The 19,713-nt window shown below is 40.4% G+C and overlaps 1 protein-coding gene across 1 annotated transcript in view; it reads left to right on the top strand.

Moving 5' to 3' along the window:
• The first annotated feature begins 2,345 nt into the window (after positions 1-2,345).
• Positions 2,346-19,713, top strand: part of GPR107 (G protein-coupled receptor 107) — a 39,287-nt gene continuing 21,919 nt past the window's right edge. The window contains exons 1-13 of the mRNA XM_068413921.1: positions 2,346-2,474; positions 7,592-7,717; positions 8,540-8,590; positions 8,841-8,929; positions 9,610-9,776; positions 11,567-11,601; positions 11,811-11,867; positions 12,726-12,836; positions 14,291-14,424; positions 15,347-15,422; positions 16,403-16,476; positions 17,054-17,171; positions 18,181-18,311. Coding sequence (XP_068270022.1) covers positions 2,364-2,474; positions 7,592-7,717; positions 8,540-8,590; positions 8,841-8,929; positions 9,610-9,776; positions 11,567-11,601; positions 11,811-11,867; positions 12,726-12,836; positions 14,291-14,424; positions 15,347-15,422; positions 16,403-16,476; positions 17,054-17,171; positions 18,181-18,311 — 1,280 coding nt within the window. The 5' untranslated portion in view covers positions 2,346-2,363. The remainder of the gene's footprint in view (positions 2,475-7,591; positions 7,718-8,539; positions 8,591-8,840; positions 8,930-9,609; positions 9,777-11,566; positions 11,602-11,810; positions 11,868-12,725; positions 12,837-14,290; positions 14,425-15,346; positions 15,423-16,402; positions 16,477-17,053; positions 17,172-18,180; positions 18,312-19,713) is intronic.

The following is a 19,713-nucleotide window of genomic DNA, read 5'->3' as shown; positions in this document are numbered from 1 at the left end:
AACTCTCTGTCCTGCAGGGAACAGCCAGCCCTTGCTGCTTCGTGACATGCCTGTACCTTGGCTCACGGAGTAGGTTAATGAATTGACCATCTGCTTCACTCTGTACTGAGGTGTACCTGTAGGCTATCCTCATGCCAAGGTTTTCCTGGCATTGCTGATGCCTTCTTCTCCATCTAAATAGTTGCCTATGATATGCTTTAAAAAAAAAAGAAAATCTGTGAAGGGTTCTAATTAAATATTTGGGTACATGTGAAAATACAATGAAGGAGTAAAGGAAAAGATGTCCAGGCTAAATAGGTTTAATCACAGCTGAGAATAACTGTATGTGCTAGGAACAGCACATTGAGACCAAGGCAGATCTTGTCTGGAAGCTACAGTAAAACATATTAATGATGAGAGTTGCTGTTATAGTATAATTATGACAGACATCACCCAGTTTGCATATTGATAGGGATGTAAATTTAAGTATAGACATCTTGTAACATACAAATTCTTAGAAAAATGCATAGCCAAAGTAAACATGTTATAAATTCTAATTTTAAGATCATTTAGTCTAGGTAAATGATGAACTTACAGTTACTACAATATCCCAGTAGTTTGTGGAGAGTTACATGAAAAGGCTCTTCAGACAGTTTCTAGTCTGTGGCATAAAAATCCCTGATTGCTATTAAGAACCATCTTCAGACTAAGAGAGGCTGTTCAGTTGAACCAGTTTCCAGAATTATAGGGGAAAACCTCATACTATTTGACCACTGAAGCAGTCAAAGTGTGAGCAACTATTTCTCAGGAGTCAAAAGTCTCTAGGTTTCCCAGGTGGTCCGTGCACAGGAATTATAATAATCACAACATTAAAAATATTAATTGCAATAAAATATCTGGATCAGATTTATCTTTTCAGAATAAATTATCTGGTATTTGTAGTTATGTAGGCTTCTTCCATTCTGTGGGGCGTAGCTATGCGCACTACAAGGCCCAATGCTGACAGGACATCTAGCGGCACCTACAAGTCACTGCCCAGACAGAGAATCCTATTAGAAAAAGATTGGGTTTTTTAATCCTTCCAGATTTTTTCTGGTACTGGTCCATGTTTCTTTGGCTGATGGCAAGATTTCTGTGTTTATTTTACTACCTAAGAGTATAAAAGCAAAAGGGGGAAATGATGTTGTAAGAGGTAACATACAGTAACATCTGAATCACTTCTTTACAAAGATGTGACCTTCTACATGATCCTGCTAATATAAAGGTCAAGACTATTGATTTTTCCCTGCCTATTCACCCTTGCTTGCATTTTACTACTCGCCTGTTCCAATCCAGTTGTTTATCTGGCTCTAGATGAAGAAACTTGCACAGCTGTTACTCCATACACTGAAAGGGAAAATCAGAATGTTTGAGTTCCAAGAGCTGGCAGCACAGGACTCCACATTAAAGAATTATATTTATTTATATTGATGGCTTCCTCTAAAGAAGACATTGCATAGTCTTTCAATTTTTTTTAGCAGTGTGTTAGCCTAAAAGCCATTTTAGTTGCCACTACTAATGTTCACTTTGCGGCTTTTGTTACTCTCAGTTTGAGCAACAAAGAATTCACTGAAGTCAGATCCAACCTGCTTGTCATTTCATTTTTAAGTGGGACTACAGCTACCAGTTTCAAATAGTTCAATAGCTGTAGAACTATTCCAGTAAGGAAGCAGGAAGCCCTTTGTTTTGTTACCTAACTTTCTGTGATATTTAAAATTAATACTCTGAACCCAGCTTTAAACAGAAAGACAGTTTATCAGTTGTTTGGACTATCTGATGCTCAGACATCTGCTCTCACCATGGCTCCCAGGAAGAAGCTGAAACCTGCTGACTGATCCAGGGCTGAGCTGGAAGCAACAACCCCAAACCTCCCTATGAACTATGCTGCATGGCTGAGGGCTAAGGCGGGAGGACCTCTGGCCTTTGCCTGGGGAAAGAGCAGCTCTGTGACCTCACCCCAAGCCAGGGCGTTGCTAAGCACTGACACAAAGGCTGATCTGGGGAAGGTTCAAGGGGGTTCCCTTTGGCCAGCGTCCCCCTGAGAGCAGCGAGGGCCACCAGCGAGGAGGGAGCCCACCACAGGGCCCCGGCCACTCTTATGGCCCTCACTGAGGGGTCTGGGCCAGCCCGGGGGGCAGCCCAGAAGGGCCCTAGAGGGAGATAAAAGGGCTGGGAAGCCACAAAACTCCGGTGGCAGGGCACAACCCCGGTGACAGCACACGAGCGCCTGCGACAGGAGGGACCCGGCGCCGACAGCAGTGAGGGCGGCCCCGCCCGGTCACGTGCCCCCGCCGCCCCTGACCCCGGAAGTGGCGCGGGAAGAGGATGCTGATGCTGGAATAAACATGGCGGCCCGCGGCGCTGGGGCTGTGCTGTCGCGGGCCGCGGTCGTGCTGGGGCTCGTGCTGCTCTGGACGGGCCCGGCCGGCGCCCGTGTCCATCACCTCACCCTCAAAGTAAGGTCTGCGCCACCCCCATCCCTGTGGGCTCGGCCCCTGGCCGCGCTGGGCTCCCTCCGGGTCAGTGGAGCAGCGAGGCGGCCTGGGCCTGCCCGCCTCCCCACGGGCTCTCCGCTCCTCCCCGCGCTTCCAGTTTCGTCCCTCGGCCTCCCCCCAGCCCTTCTCCCTCGTCGCTGCTCTCTGGGCTCTCCCCCTGCGCTTCAGTCTGCCCGGGCCCCGCTGTGTTTTGATTTTTTTCCCGTTATTTCCCCCCGCATCCCCTTAGGCCCCTCCCTGCCTCTTTTGCTTCTTAGTCGTGGGGAAAACGCGTGAAGGGGCCTTTCTGAGGCCTCTCTGCAGTGGTTTGAGGGTGCAAATATTTCATGTCCTCTTAAAAGCGTGGCAGAAAGCTGTATGTAATGAGAGAGGGCTGAACATAGGATGGGGGGAGGTTTCTGAAGGGGGTTTGGGGTTGTTCTTGCTTTTAATTTGCCCTCTGCAGTAGTTTTCCTGTCCTGGTCACTAGTTGCTCTGGTCTAAGAGGCTGCATGGCTGCCGTATTGGCCTTCTGGATGGAGTTTCTTTGCACTAAGCAGGCGATCAGTAGAGGCAGAAGGTGATGTTGATGCTGACAGCTCTCTATTTCGGTTTAATAGACTTCTGATTGTGGTTTGAAAGAGTGTTGTGTCATCCTGTGCCTATATTTGAGGAAAACTAGTTATTCAGGGTTGTTGATGGGAAATGGTGCAGATTGTGGGAAATGTCTGCAGCTCCAGGGTGCTGCTGTCTGTTGTGTTTTAGATGAAATGCTGCACAGTTGTTGTGTGATAGAGGAACCGTGCATTTGGGGGTGATGCTCTTTGAGGGCTTCTGTATAGGTCGTGAAGCGCTCTGTAAGTCTTCAGAATGAAGTTGTTAATTTTGTTCTTGCTGTCAACAAGAGGCAATATTTTGCCAATAAAAACATTGGAAGAAGTTAATGAAGTGGTATGTGACCAGGACTAGCATTACTCTGTTCTTGTAGCGGTTTAGGGAGAGTGCCAAAACTTTGCAGGAGTTCCCCTTCAGCCTTTGGGATACAGTGAATGCTGGGGGACATTTATGACTTATTCATAGGGAATTTTCCAGACTATGTAGTTGTCTAATGTCTAACCACATGAATATTCTGTTTCGGGAAAAGTAAACTTTTCTCTGAAGCAATAAATTAAGAGGTTTCTGATGGTTACATTATTGTTTTGAGGAATTTGTGATCAACAGTTGAGTGCTGAAAGAATTTCTCCTGGGTGATACTTTTCCCTTACATAGAAAACTTTCAAACTGGCCTCAAGCAAATGTTCTCAGCAGCAAACGTTATGGCTTCTAGTTCCTATTAAGGTCTCTCTTAACCACCTGGATCAATTACTAAGCTGTGGTTGCTGATTTTTATGATCAAAGTGGGGTATGGTTTTAGTTTTGTAGGTATTTTGTGTGAGTTGCAACACTGACCTACCAACCACTAGGGAAAGCAGAAGTGTGTTAATGCCTTTGTTCACCTCCTGTATAAACACAGGCTTTACTGTCAGAGCACTCGCTCTCCCTTTCTGCTTCATTCGCTGCTTTACAGCGTTTATGTAAACATCAGGCTCCAACAACTGTACCCTTTCACAAGGAAATCTCTCTTCTAGTGTTCTTGCCGTTGGCTCCTTGCTTCTAAGTGTGCTTTGACACTGTGCCAAGCTAAAGGCCACAGCTTTGTGTGAGTGTTTGTTATTAGGTTTCCTTAAACAAGCTGTTATTGCTAAAGTTAGAATAGCCTCATTATTGTATCTTTGTAATTAGCGTGCTAAGGTGAAGCTTTTTTTTGTTGTCGGAAAAACAAGCCACAGTCTGAGTGGTTTCCTGTTCTGAAAATAACTTCTTTTATCTTTATAAAAACATACAAAATGATTTGTTTGAATCTTGCTATTAGACTAACCTCGTCAAAGGAGACTCTCTTCCTTAGTAGCAATTGTTACAAGCCTCGTTAGTTTAATGAGCTATGTTTTTAAAAAAAACCCAAAAACCAAAAAAATCAAACCAAACCTACAAACATTGAAGTTATAGAAGACTGGAAACAATTTTCAGAGATTTCCAGAAGTAGCTGATAGTTGGAATGTTTCTCCTGACATAAAATAAGATTTTTCTTGTCTTAACAGTTGAATGCCATAATATTGAAGCCTTATGTTTTGCGTAATGCAATGACAAACTCTCTCAGAGAATGAGGAAGTTAAGTTTAATGCTAGCGAACAGCCAAATGTACCAGTTTCTAGTGAATTATCAAGAGGAACCATCCAACTGACGATGCTGTGTAGCAGCTGTGGTGTTAGTTTCTGATTAAAGTGAGTTATCTTTTCAATTAACTGGCTTCCAAAAGGGAAGTAAGACCTCTCCTATTCTAGAATATTGTCAAGATTACATTTTCATGTTAAATTATTATTTGGAAGATGTTATATTTCAGTGATTGTTCGTAAATACTTGTGGCCTTTTAATGTTGGCAGGTCCAGGCTTCAATTGTTCAAGTTGAAAATAACTTTCACAATAATTCATTTAGTCTTACACAAATTCTAAGTCTTGCTATTAGTCTCACACAAATAATAAAATTCATTCTATGTAAGGGTAAGCACTCTCTGATGAAACTTTTACTGTATTGATAGTGTGATCCCAATTAAATTTTGGGTAAAATGCTAAAGAGTATTTTTCTGCGCATTCTGGGCTTGGATACCACTTTCCTGTAATCTTATTCAAATGTTGCAGGATCAGTTTTTGTCCTAAAGGAGTGGAAGAATTGGGGAAGATCTTTATGGAAATAAGCTGAGAACTTGCTGTATTGGTTTGACTGTAACCTGTTAGTGATGAGTCCCGGATAGTCTCTTCTCGGAGGGGCAGGCTTAACTGTTAAAACACATCCTGTGTAAATTAAAATAACGTGTATGCTAACAAGTGAGATGCTTGAGTATTCGCTTGTATGGGCTCACACTCGTGTTGTAAAGTTGAATATTTCTGAAGTCAGCAGTTGAGTGATTATAAATAAAAGCTGGATTCTTCCAACCTGTTAAACCTCCTGTGAGAGGTGAGACAATTATTAGTAAGCCAGTACCTTTGATCTGTCAATATGTGGAGCAGTAGCTGTTCTTGGGGGGCGTGCTGTTGCTTGGTGGCAACTGATGACAGAGTGTGTGGGATCATGTGAAGCTGAAGGATTTGTGAACTAAATCTGTAAACTGTAAGCACTCAAAGCTGAGACAAAATCAGGGAGGAAGGGGGGTGTGTGTGTTGTATATTTATCTTTTGTTGCTGAGGAGCATATTAGTGAACCAGCAGAGTAAAAAAAAAACTTAAATTGAACTGAATAGCTTTTGCAAGTACTCTGAATTAAGCAGCTGTCTCTGGTCATGTTTACAAGGTGCCAAACACCTTGTGGCTGGATGACACTGTATCCTCCCCCCCCTCATATTTCCCTCTACGCAGTCACCCGGGCAAATGCTTGTTGGTCCAGATGTTAAATATGTCTGATGTGCTATGTAAAGAGCTGGTGTTAGTCTTCTGTTCTGACTCAGAAATTATATTGAAAGCAGTGTTAAATGAACCAGATGGGCTCTTGTTTCAAGCACGTTAAGTGACCTAGAACCCGAAGACAACGCAGCTATAATACTCTTGAACAAAGCATCTGCTGTGAGCCATGTGTCACTAACTTTTTTCCCTCTTCTGAGCATTAAGGGAACCATTTGGTTATTTGCCAGGTTAACTTGATTCTATTAGGGCGATCTTATTACAGCTAGATTACAGGTTATCTGTGTCAGGATTAATGTCCTGCTATTACAGTGAGTGATATTTATGCATCAGGATATGCAGAGATATCAAAACTAATACTGAGGGTAAAGGAAGAGAGAGAAGTTACTGTACTTCTATAGTTCTTAGCTCAGTCTTCCAGTACCTTGTCCGGAATAGTTTGTTTGCCTTTAGCAGCTGACTTCTCTGCTTAGAGTATTCTGCAATCTGACTATTTTTTCCTAGAAGAAACAGTTTTCTTATTTTTAGTGGCAACTTGTAAAAGTGCTTTAAATCACATTTTAAACTTGCTTTTTAATTTTTGTTGTTCTGTTTCTGCTTTTCTTCCAATTAATAATCCCATAGGATTGAGGGTCCAACTGCATAACTACTTATTGATTTGTGAATGCAAAGTAACAGGGATATGACCTTTCCTTATCTAACGTGGCAGCTGTGTGTAATGTTTGCTGCTTTTCATGTGAGGTCCTTCATGATCTCCTTATTTAAAAAAAAAAAAAAATCTCACTATACTTGAAGCTTTATCAGCTAAGCAAGGCATGGAAAGGGATCAATTTCTATAGTTTCATTTCCGGACTGAGAGGAAGTAAATTATTCTGCAAAAGAAGAGACTGGAATTCTCCTTTTGGAGAAACTAACCCAAGCGATTCTGTTTGAACCCACATAGCCAGTTTGGTATTTATCCTACTTATAAGATGCAAGGCCTTGCTAAAAATAGTTTGGAGGAATGGGACAACGTAAGAAATTTTCTTATCTACACCATACACATAGTTTTGCAGTGTGTTAGGTGTTTGACTGTCCAAACATTGACCCTGCCTAACATAAAAGATCTGATGGGATGACAATACACTGTGATACTTGTTAAACACTTGGCCAAAACCCAGCTCTCAGTTAGGTACGATCCCTACAGTCAACTAATTCCTCTTCAGTCTGTTGCAATGACAGTAGCTATCAAACAATAATTGTCTTAATTTGTCTACAGTCTCTTTTTTTTTTTTAAAGCAATATTTTGTTTAATCAGTGGTACCAGATATTTAATTTCTTCCAGACTTTTTCCCTTGCGTATTTCTTGGTAGTATAGCCAGGTAATTAGCAAAGACATGTTTATTTAAGGTTCTTGCTGTTCAGGTTATTGGAAGAGTTGGTCAATTCCAGTGAAATAATTGGTTATATATGAAGGTATCCTAAAGAAATTTGCTCTTGGTATGATCAGGTAGATGTTTTGCATGAATACTTAAGTAAGTGTCAATCTCTGCCACCCTGCTTCCTCTTTTACTGCTGCTGCAGATGACTGTGTGTGTAATTTGTGAACTTACTTTCCTCTCTTACAGGATGATGTGAGGCAGAAAGTGCACCTGAATACCTTTGGCTTCTTCAAGGATGGTTTCATGAAAGTCAGTGTCAGCAACCTTTCATTAAAGCCACCTGTGGGCTCTGATGACAAGAGTAGCTTATCAGTAAGTGACTTTCAGTCCAGTGACTGTATTAAGCTTCCTGTAAAACTGCCCTTGCACTGGATGCCTTAACTTGTTTGAGGTGTCAGATCCTAACTGGTGGTGCTGTTGGCTTTGCTCCCCACTGGGAGCTGTTTATGAGGCTATGTATATTGTGAGATTTATCCTTGAGCACTGTCCATTCTGCTTTAAGGATAAACTTTAACTTATCAGATCCTCTACTGAACTTGATGCACTCATCTATAACCTATATTGACCAGAGGTTTCCTGAGCAGTCCTCTGATGTGAGATTTTCACATTGTTGTCCTGTTGTGTTGCCATGCATCTTGTAATCATTGTATCAGTAGGTTTCCAGAACAGTGACTGTCTTATTTTCAGATGACTCTTAACGTTACATGTTATATAGCACATTAGCGATTTTAATAGAGACTGAAATACTAGGGTAGAAAACAGTCCTGTGTTCTTACTCTTCTGCACAGTTTGATCTCTTTATTACTGAAGTGTTAAATGTTTTCCTCAAGCAAAAACATCTGAAAAAATACTGAAATAAGTTAAAAGGTTCAGGGACAGAAGGTATTCTAGATTAGTTTGGGTTTGAATCAATATATATTTTTTTTCTTGGAGGATATGGGTGAAGCAGCAAGTTTATTATATTTGAATAATTTTTTTCTATCTGGTTAGGTAATGAGAAAAATACCTGGATTCTGCCTTAAATGTAGGCTAATTTGTTTAGTATCTTTGACTCCTTCAGTGGTGATTTGGCTTCTGATACTAGGGGAACCTGAGCTGTTTTAATTTGATAGATTCTTCTCAATTGTCTCATAGGTGGGATTCAGTTTGGATCGAACAAGGAATGATGGGTTCTCCACTTACCTGGTAAGAGTAAGAGATGTTAACTTAATTTTCTAAGCTGGGGACATCTCATAGTTTACCTTACTCCAGGAATGGTTGGAAGAAATCATAAAAAAAAAAAGCAGAGGGTACCTTTAGACATGGGCAGGTTGTTAAGAATAATTCAATTTTACAACTTGCTGGACTAAGAATGGTAACCTCTACCTGGGGGAGAACATGTCCCGTTTCTTATAAACAGGAGAGCACTTCAAAGGTGTTTTGCTTATATTACCAGGATGAAGAAGTGGACTACTGTATCTTGAAAAAGAAACCAGAGCAAGATGTCTCTGTTGTAATCTTACTTCTGGACTTCAAAACTGAAGTGTGAGTAAATAGTGTACACTACATTTTAAAGTTGTTTCTCTAGTTGAAGCTAACGTAACACTTCTGCAATTTCTTTAAGGGCTTGGAAAGATGCTGTGTATGTAGTTTATTTTTTAATGGGCTACATGAGAGTTGAGAGGTGAGAGTGAAAAAAAAAAATCTGCAGTATAAAATGGTCCAAGAAAGCCTGATGAATGTTGGAGGGATAAGGGGACATAGGGCAAAAGAATCGTACCTTAATTGTGCTGAAGGCATGAACTTGAAGTCTTGGGTCACTTTTGCAGCTCTTGTACCGAATATGCCATTTTATTGTTTGTCTTGAATTATCTATTTTATTGAAGTGCCTTTGATGCTGCGTTGCTTTCTTTTGCAAGAACAACTGTAACTGTTTGTGTGGAAACATAATTTCTAATGAGACTCTGGTTACCGAAACTGAATAAACTTATTTTTCTTCAGCTGCTCTTGTATTTGATGTAAATGTATAGTGGGACTTCTCCCACAGTGATGAGATCAGTGCCAGGCTGCTGTAAATCATGACCTGGTGCTTGCCTGTTCTGTGGTAAATAAAAAAGCTAGTCAAGTTGATTTTCCTTTATTTGGTATATGTAGGCTATGACAGATAGCCTCTTTATGAATGTTGATTTGCTTTCACTTTGTATAAAACCTCTTTGTTTATTTAGTGTGAAAGTACGGTTCTCTTCAGAAGCTGCTTCTTTGTTACCTAAAATTTCATTCATATCTGAGGAAAATGTTACTGCCTTAAGCACCAAGCCGCTAAAAACTTCCGAACAGAGCAATGATTCTGGTAAAAATCCTGCAAAGACCAACCAAAATACAGACAGCAAAGGTAAGCCTGTTAAACCTGACCTATATGTTCTCTAACTGCTAGTTCCTTGTCTATATGCATCCAGCAGTGTGTTGTGGTCACATTCTGGGATCCCCTTGGCCTAGAACTTGACACACAGTCTTGTGTAAACCTGTGCATAGAGCTGCCTTTTGGGCTGGAGTCTCTCCTGCTCAGTGATTTGTGTTAACCAGTTCTGTTGACCCAGCAGAGACCTAATATGACTGTTGGAGACCTACAGTACCTGTGAGGAGGGGTTGAGGTATTTGGTTGTCTTTTGTCTGGCAAAAAGAAGGATAAAGGGGAATTTGGTAGCCACTAGCAACTAGTTGAAGGAAGATTAGAAGGACAATGATGCCAAGCTATTTTTGGTAGTGGCACACAATGCAACCTCTGGCTGTTTCCCCTTATTAAGTCTTGGATGTCTCAGATTGGATGTTAGGAGGGAAAATAAGACTTTCCTAGGTAGGTATTCCAGCATTGTAGCAGACCATTTGTGGAAGTTGTAGAACCTCCATCCTTTGAGGTTTTAAACATTTGGCTAAACAAAGCCAGGGCCAGTGTGGTGTAGTATTGACAGTATGCATGCTTTGAATCAGAAGTTGGATTAAATACCTCCACAGGTCCTTTCCAGCCAACGTTTGTATAAGTTTGTATGTATGTATTTAAAGAGTTGAAATCTAGTCTGTCACTTAGAAGCTATGGGGTGGAGAAGTAACTATACCCGTAACCTTTCTTGAAGGCATAAATCTTTCTCTGGCTTCCAGACCAGCAGACAAACAATTTTATAATCTCAGCTCTGATGGGATTAGCTCTTAACAGTTCATGTTATCCCTTCCTGGAAGAGTTTAGGCTTCAGATCAGACGGCTCAGCAGTCTGATCTGAAGTAGTGTGAGTCTGTCTTGGCCTGTCATGTTCACAAGTGTTGATGTAGTTGAAAATTTTACACAGCTGTTCTGACAAGTCAAGAACTGAAGCTGGATAGCACTGAAGAGAGTTGATCTGACAGCTCTGGTTTTGCTTTTTCTTGCATTAAGAAGCGTAGCATGCACATTGGCAGTGCGCTGAGGTGAGGGAGCCAAAAGCAAAGCTTAAGTCTTGAACTTTTTCTTCCTGGTACAATGGGATGACCTTATATTTGAAAAGCTTCTTACAGGAGTGGAATGAGACTGTGAACTTGACATGATTCTCCATTGGAGTCTCCTGTTGATTTAAGTTTCTCAAGTTCAGAACAGATACTGACTTGGCAGGTCACCTGTACTTTTGTTTTTGTTTGGTTTTTGTTTGTTTGTGTTTTTACTGGGGCCTTGCTGAGTAGAGAGCTGAGAACTTTTTCCTTCCCCAGGGTTAATTAGGACTTCCGTATGTTTGTCAGGCCATGTATTAATGTCCAGATTAAGATTAGTCAGCGAGATTAACAGTACTCAGTCATAACATTAGAAGCCATAGCTGTAGACTGTATGAAACAAGGCTGTAGCCTGCATCTGGTACAGGTCATCTGCCTCCTGCATCACTGTAATTGGAGGGGTTGGAAAGATTTCTGGGGTAGGCTTTTGTAGAAGGTGTAATAGTAGAGAGGATGCATCCAGAATGAATGCTAATTGTAGGAAGAGTGCTGGGAGAGTAAGGAGGGATTGGGAAAGAGTCTCTGTTAATGATTATCTAGGGAACTGCCACGCAGACAAGTATAGGAAGACTTGAGTAAGGTATTGGCAATGTGTAAAAGGTGGTAGTCTATGAGGATGTCTAAATGCAAACACTCTAAATGTACCATTAATACTTTTATCTGTAGATAAGACGTCCAAACAAAGTACAACATCCTCCCAGGTAAGAAACTATCTACTCTTCTCTTTTGGAAAGATCCTGGGGGAATATTCCAATATAAGCATAGCCAAAAAATGGAGAGTATTATTTTCTATTGCTCTCAGATTCTGCTGTAAATATACAGAACGCAGTTTTGATTGTCTGGATGATGTAGCCAAATGTGGTAGTTAATTGCTTAAAAAAAATCTAAAAGTCTCTCTTCCTTTTCCCAGAGCATAGTAGAACAAGAACATCCTGTTCACAATGACAGAGGAACATTTTCATTTCAGGTAGGGTGCCTGTTAGTGGCTAGTCTTAATGTGTGCAGACAGATCCTTCATTGTACTACTTTGTGAAAAGTAAAAGTCTGTTGCTCCCTGCTGTAATCCCCATTTCTTTGGTACAGATGCCTCTCTGATAGCTCAGTAAGTTTTTGAGTGACTCTTGTTAAAGATAGTGAAGGAAATCTTTCTTTGTAAGGTGTGGGAGCTGTTTTAAACTCTCTTTGGTATGATGCAGTTCTAAATATCTTAGTCTGTGAGCCTCAGTGTATTAAAGTTCACTGTGATGCAACTTGTGTATATAGATTTTAAGCAACAGATAGCTGTGACCTGACTGACTCACTTAAGGGGAAGATATTCCTTATGAAACCAGATGAACACTTTGTTTCAGCACCCTGGTTCATTTGTGATTGTTTGTTACTGTAGAACAAACACATTTTAAATTTTGTTATGTGACACAAATCTCATTTCCATAGCTATCACAATTTGTATAGTTGGGGGAGGAACAGAATAGCTACTTACGCTTTAGGGCAAGTATGATCAAAATTTTATGCTTCACCATGTTAAATATATGAAACTTCTTATTATCTTTTCTCTGTGGTGAACCAAGTTGAACACTGATACCTAAAGGTCAATAAAGGTCTTGAATTACCAGAGTGCATAATCATACATAGGTGCAATGATGTGGCATCTGGAATTCTGTTGAAACTTGCAGACATGCTGGTATCCTCAGAACAATATGCTTGCTGGAAGGAACCAGCTGACCCTGAATGACAGACTTTTTCATGCTTCAGTAGAGATGGCTTCTTACCAGGGCAACCTGCAGTGAATGAGAAGAATGCTGACTTTCCTATTCCTTATTTTCAGTTTTTTTTTAACATCAGCTCTGATAACCAAGAAGGTCTCTACAGCCTTTATTTCCATAAATGTGTTGGCAGTGATGGGCCGACTAATGATCAGCGTCTATTTAGTCTCGATGTGAGTACAGCTTCTAAAGTATAATTAACTCATTCACTTAGACTGAAATGTACAGCTTTCAATTCTAGCTTGTATACCCAGCACACACTGTACATGAGTGTATGTATGGGGTGGGAAGTGATTCAGAGTTGTGTATTTAATCTCTGTAGTGGCATTTCTGAAGGAAGCAACTACAGTAAGAATTAAAATACTAGTTTTGGAGAAATGTGTGGAAATCTGAAGACTGTGTGTGGGCTGGGCTCAGTCTACACAGTTGTGACTAGATGCTGTAATGAGATGGGAGGTAAAACAGCTGTTCGTGTTTTGCTGTGCTCAAAAATCACGCTTCTTTCTTTACACAGTTGCAGATATTAAGGCTGTTGCTGCCATCTAAATTGTTGGTATTTGTGAATTCAGTGGTTTTGCTGCTTCTGGCCTAATCAAAGATGCATTTTTTACAGTGTCAGATGTACATCTTAAAGGCAATATGTTATAGCAAATGTCTTGTCTCTCTTAACATCTAAGAGTTTGGTCCTATGCTCTTTTGAGCCAGAGTGCATTATTACAGCTCAGGCTTTCCCTCTTTTCTATTTCCTGTACTCCTGCTCGCATCCGTGCTGGTATATAGCGAGCTATTCTGTAATGAATCCTCTCATTGACCGAGGTAACTCTCGGCCAGATCGGACCCCTGAACTGCTTTTTACATTGTTGTGCTGACACTGCTGCAAGGGAAAAGCAGGGGAACATGTAAGTGAGGAAAATTAGCAGCCCTAACTTAACTCAGAGTAGGCTACTTTAAGTTGTATGTTTAGAAGACCAAGTTTTTGAATTGCTGTTTGTTGCTTTGACCCACTGAAGAAATGAGAAAGAGAAGAAAGCAGGATAACTAACCTGCTTGGTTGTATTTAGAGGTGCAGGACAGTTTCAGTCCTGCAAACTAGTCTTGATGCCTTATTTTAATGAAGTCCTAGCACATAGAACCAAGCTGTTTAGGGGCATAAACAGGTTGTTAAATAAAGCTTCTGTTTTCTCAGTCACAGGGTAATAGGCTTGCAGCAGAGTGCTTCCTTTCTCTTGACAGGTGAAGATATCCCCTGTAGTAAACCTAAGAGTGAGTTTTTCAGCTATGTCTGACTCTCTGCTTGTTTATGCAAGGTTGTAGATACTGTTTCTGAATCAAATGTGGGCAAACTGTGAAGTTTAGTATAGAGAACAATGAATCTTTGGGAAAATTACTTTGCCTTTCTGAATTGTGTTGCATAACTGAAGCACTGGAGGGAACCTCTGTCCTTTACTGCTTTTCAAGGAAATTATTGTTGTGGGTGTAATTTTTTTTTTTTTGAGTCTCATAGCAGTCACTGCTTCAGAAAAGCTAATTTAAAATAAGCAAATTTGATTGTGAGCTGTAATTGTTAACTCAGTGCTTTAGCAAAATGTTTTTTCAACTGTACACATAATACACCTTTAATATTCAGATAGAAATTACGGAAAAGAATCCTGAAAGCTACCTCTCAGCGGGTGAGATCCCACTGCCAAAACTTTACATTTCCATGGCTATCTTCTTTTTCCTGTCTGGGACTGTGTGGATCCACATACTTCGTAAACGCAGGTAAGTGGGCTAGTTCAGTGTCAGTGACAAGTATGGGCCTACTTTGTTTGATTTTTATTTTTTATTCCTCCTCTCATAATGCCCAATTCACAGTCAGATTTAATCACTTAAAACTCCAAATCTGGCTCAATATTATATGCCTAATACATACAGTTTATAGCTGAAAACAGCTACTTCCATCGGTATCACTGTTGCAGACTATTGTTCTAAAGTTATCAAGTCTTATGTTAAGGAATTCTTCATGTAGCATAAATATTAAAATATATTGTGGCAACAAATAAACAGGAAATTCCTGTAGTTGATGACAGAAGGAGAACACTATTTGTAAATAACAAGAAAAACTTGATCAGATTTTTTTCATATGAGGAATGGCAAGTTTATGGCAGTGGAGAGCCATAAACATTTTGATTATAGTTGGAAGTGGTAGGAATTCCTAATTGAAACCCATGCTTCCTAATAGTTAAAGCATAGCAACAGAAGCTAGGAGCACCAGTGATTCCATTTTGGCTTTACCTCTAACTTAGTCTGAAGTTCACTTGATGATCAGATTATTTGGTAGCCTGGAGTTCACTTGGTGATGTGGTATAATGACTTGGGGGTGGAGTGTTACACATTGAATTATGTTTAGCAAATGTTCTAACAGTTATGATCTATATATGCAATGTGTTCCTAAGAATTACTATTTTTAATTAACCCAAGTATTAAAAACCAGATTTGTAGAACATGTAGTTGAAATGTTGTTCGGAATGTTGCAAAAACTTGGACTGCAGCATTAAAGGGAATCCTTTTGCACTAATAGTCAGCTCAGCCTGGGAGTTACTGTTTGACGTTTATAGGTTTTAAAGAAATACCCTTGGCGCCTGAAATTTTTACTGCTGGATTTTAATTGATGTTCTTCCTTTTTTTTTTTTTTCCTTCCCAGAAATGATGTCTTTAAGATTCACTGGCTAATGGCAGCCCTTCCTTTCACAAAATCTCTGTCCTTAGTCTTCCATGCGGTATGAATAACATCTCTGCCTTAAGTTGTTCAGCTAGGAAGTAGAAACATGGAATCCAGGGCATGCTGCTGGAGAAATCTGCTTTAGAGGGGAGAATGGGAGGGAGAGAGAAGTGTCTTTCATAGAAGCATTGGAACTGAACTGCAGCTGTTTGGTGGAAGTGGTTCGGTTTTCATCAACAAATTCTGACTTTAAATACAATTGAGATCATGGCTTGAAGTGATGAAGCAGCAAGCATATATGAGGGTTGAATGAGTTCCATAAATTCTGATATTTTGGCCATCTGAGGCTGGCCTCAAAGCTTGAGCTATGGTGCTGCTTCAGCTATGTGGCTTGCAATAAATGTTAATGAATGGAAACATTGATGAATGTAAGATTCAGGGCCACTACTTTAGGTGAATTATTATGGTGAACTGTAACAGACCTAACATTATAAGCTTTAACACTTTCAATACAAAAAGTCTCTGTTGAATTGTATTGACTTTGCCTTTCCACTGGAAAGATCTCTTAAACAAAGGTAATGGCAAGCATTTCATCCTTCAGTGTTTGTGCCAGTCATGATCTTCACCTTCATGTTCATGATTTTTGGAGTCTAATGCGTTGAATCTGGTTTCTAGTGAAAGTGAAACTAGAAAGCCCCATGTCACCTAATGCAACTGAACTTGAACAATGAATGAATAAATAGGTTACAAATGCAGTTGTTTAACTGTAGTTAAGTGTGGGAGCTGTGTAGGAAGGATGTAGATTGTATAAGATATATTCCCTAACACTTGGGAACTACAGCAAATGGAAATGACCTCATTACTGCCAAACAAAACTAGAACACGTTGGGAGGAAGTATTCTCAGAGATGTAACAGAGCTGAGTTTGTACACACTGATTGGAAAATTAAACTTGATGTCAAGCAGACCTATTTTATAGACATGAGTTGGGTGCTGATGAGCAGCTTGTAAAGTAACATACTGTATTTTCTGCTTCCAGATCGACTATCACTACATTTCTTCTCAGGGATTTCCTATTGAAGGCTGGGCTGTTGTTTATTACATTACTCACCTGTAAGTATGTCAGAAGATGGATGTGATAGATTCAAACAATGGAATTGAATTCCCTGTGGGGCTGCCCCCCTCCCTCCTGAGCAAACTGGAAAATTGCCGATTCTTTGTTACTACAGTCTGAATGACAAGACAACAATCAGCCCTGTGTGAAGGGGAAAGCTCTACTTATAGAGGGCAGCTGCAGAGAATTGGTACTTAGTTGGGTGGAGGAGTAAAAGGAGAAGAAATGCTTTGCTTTTCTCTGTTCATGCTAATATTCAAGTGTCTAATTTGCTCTTGGTGTGAATGGTAAGAGGGTACAGCTGCCAGTATTTTCTCCTGTTCACGATGGTGAATGGATGACTCTCCCGGGAAAAGATTGCATATGTTGACAGTTGTGAAGTGTAATATTGCTATGTGACACACAGTTGTAAGCAAGTACATCTGCTTCAGTGTTGTAGGACATACACTTGCCAAAATTATGAATAGCAAGGCATTTGTTTGTGTTTGTGGCTTTACTGACTGTAGGAGAGAACCTGGGCAGAAGAGGAAGTGTGATAAAGTCAAGCCTCTCACTGCAGTATCTGTTCTCTTTCAGACTGAAGGGTGCTCTTCTGTTCATCACTATTGCCCTTATTGGCACAGGCTGGGCTTTCATTAAACACATCCTGTCAGATAAAGACAAAAAAATTTTCATGATTGTCATCCCGCTTCAGGTGAGGAATGAGCTGTGTCAATACTGACTGTCTTGTGGTAGAGCTGCTTGTGGAAACTGTAAAAGGCTGTGAATCCTTCACAAAATACTGCATGGTTACTGCTTGTATAAGCCTACTGGTTACAACATAAGTTGAGCTATAATTTCCAGGGCCAGATGTTACTTTTGTAATTTTCCCCACTTTTCTCCCTATATTAAGTATGAGATAATGGTGATCAAATAGTGTCAGCAAATGAACAGCTAGCTATAAGGTAGGTATATTCATGCTGGGGCAAAACTTGCGCTTCAAAACAGTACTAAACTACTAAGAGAAATTAAATCAAAGTTGTCACTTCTGAAATGCCTGTTGAATGGGCTTAAGGAAAAAAAAAAAAAAAAGAGAAAACTGAGACTTGTAGGTCTGCTGGGTCTGAGGTAGACTTTCAGAGTGGTTCCAAAGTGATTGGTGCTTGTCTCCTACTGTAGGAACTGAAGTAAATAGGAGGGCAGCACTTCTCTTTGTTGTAGATAGAACAGCTTCTCTGCCTTTCCAGATGGAACCCCTGATACAGCTGCAAAACCAGTAGTATATAATTAGTGTTTGAGGCTGTCATAGAGCTCAGGTATGGAGTACAAAACACACTCAATGACCACTTTGAATTATTTGCTTAATTTAGAATAATGCATTTAGACCATTTGCAATCTGTGTATATGCAGAGACCTATTTCTCTATTTTTATAAATAGATTTTGCTCTTTTTATCTCTACTGATACAGTACATTCAGCATCGTGTATAACAAAGAGGACTACTTTCTGAACATCAGCAGAAATGAGTTCCAATCAGTTTCATTTCTGTAAATCCTGTGAAGATGCTGCTGAACATGTGACTTTCTTGACATAAAGCTACAGAAGAATTATGTTACTGAATGGACTCTTTCTGCAACTGTGGGACAGCTTTTGCTGAATTGGCAGCCCACATCTAGTGTCTCCTTGGAAAGCTTGTGAAACCATTAAGTATGTTTTGTCCTGTAGGTACTGGCAAATGTGGCATACATTATCATAGAGTCAACAGAAGAGGGGACAACTGAATATGGACTGTGGAAAGAAATCCTCTTCCTGGTAGACTTGCTATGTTGTGGAGCCATCCTATTTCCAGTGGTATGGTGAGTCACTGGATGTGTTGTGTGGTTTCTGAGCCCTGATGGCTTGAGCTGTTTCTGAACTACTAAGTATTGACTGCTAGATAGAGCTAAAGATACTGCCAAAGCAAAAAATGTCGGTCCTTTGGAGTCAAGTGTTCTATTAACTTTTTTCAAACTGTATGAGTCTTAACACTTCAATCTTGTGTTGTGGAAGATACTTGGGGATGTTAAAGTGGGGATAAGGTAAGGTGGGTGGCGATTTACATGTGGCCAGCACAGTGCAGACTATAGGTGCTTTTGAAACTTGGAGTTTTGCAGAAGTGCTGACTCTCTTACATTGAGAAATGGGATTTTGCTTTACTGACTGATGTTGGAAACTAGGCTGTTAGACAGCACTGTTGGTTTAGAATTTAAGATCAGTGCTGTCTTCAAGCAGAGTGGCTGCATTTTTACTTGACTGGTTAGAAGAAATAATCCCACAGGGAGCATTTCCCTGCCTTTCCTTCCACTCTACTTGGCAAGGAATAATGTTGGTTATATAAAACTTGACCAAAACACGGATAATTCAGATAAACACTTGTGTTGCTGCTTGCCAGTTAGTCAGAACATTTATCTTCTAAATTCATTTTAGTCTTAATTGGTTAAACAGCTGGATTTAAAGGAGGATATGAAGGAGCTTCTGGCTCCTTGGTTAGTAAACACAGAATATTCTTCTTTTTCTCCAGTATCTCCAGTATTTTTTTCTGAAATGCAGAGTGAATATAAATGTCTGTCTAGTAAACATGTCATCACTCTGGAGTTTGTAACTCTTGAGTGTTTCAGAGAACTGTTTCATAATGCGTGTGTGTAAAAACACACATCGTGTTGCTCAGTAGATGGGAGTAAGCTTCAGCTTGGCTTGTGAGGATGGGTTTCAGCTGTCCTTACCTTCCCAATTGTCCTCTGTGTAAGGGCAAAGCCCTACACAGTCTTGGTGGCCTTCTGCCAAGGCTGGGAAATGTCTTCCAAGAAATTTGCACTACCACTTGTCCCTTCCCCCATTCCAGTCAAAATGCTGCAGCTCTTCTGAGGCTGAGAGCATTTGGGTACGGTAAACAAAACTGCAGGGTTATTAACTTTAATTGTAGAGAGACTCTGATTTCCTGTGATAAAGATGACTTTTACAGTCGCAGCTATTGCTACCTAGTGCTAGAATCCATATGTCCTGCCTAGTGATACGCTGGTACAAAACTTGCTTTCCACTTTCCATAAAGGAACTGTATTTGAAGAACAAATGCATTTGGGTGAGCTGTCCTGTAACTGTTTATAGTGTGCAACCAGTGTTCCTGCATTGTCATGGTACCAACGTAAACTGGCAACAAAGCCCAGGACGTAAAATCCTGCCCCTTTTTCATCTGGAGAGTGTCACTGCAGCTGGTGGGGT

Source organism: Nyctibius grandis, chromosome 16 (assembly GCF_013368605.1).
Source record: "Nyctibius grandis isolate bNycGra1 chromosome 16, bNycGra1.pri, whole genome shotgun sequence".
Taxonomy (NCBI): Eukaryota; Metazoa; Chordata; class Aves; order Nyctibiiformes; family Nyctibiidae; genus Nyctibius; species Nyctibius grandis.
The sequence above is the reverse complement of the archived record's forward strand: the minus strand, read 5'-3'. Positions and strand labels throughout refer to the sequence as shown.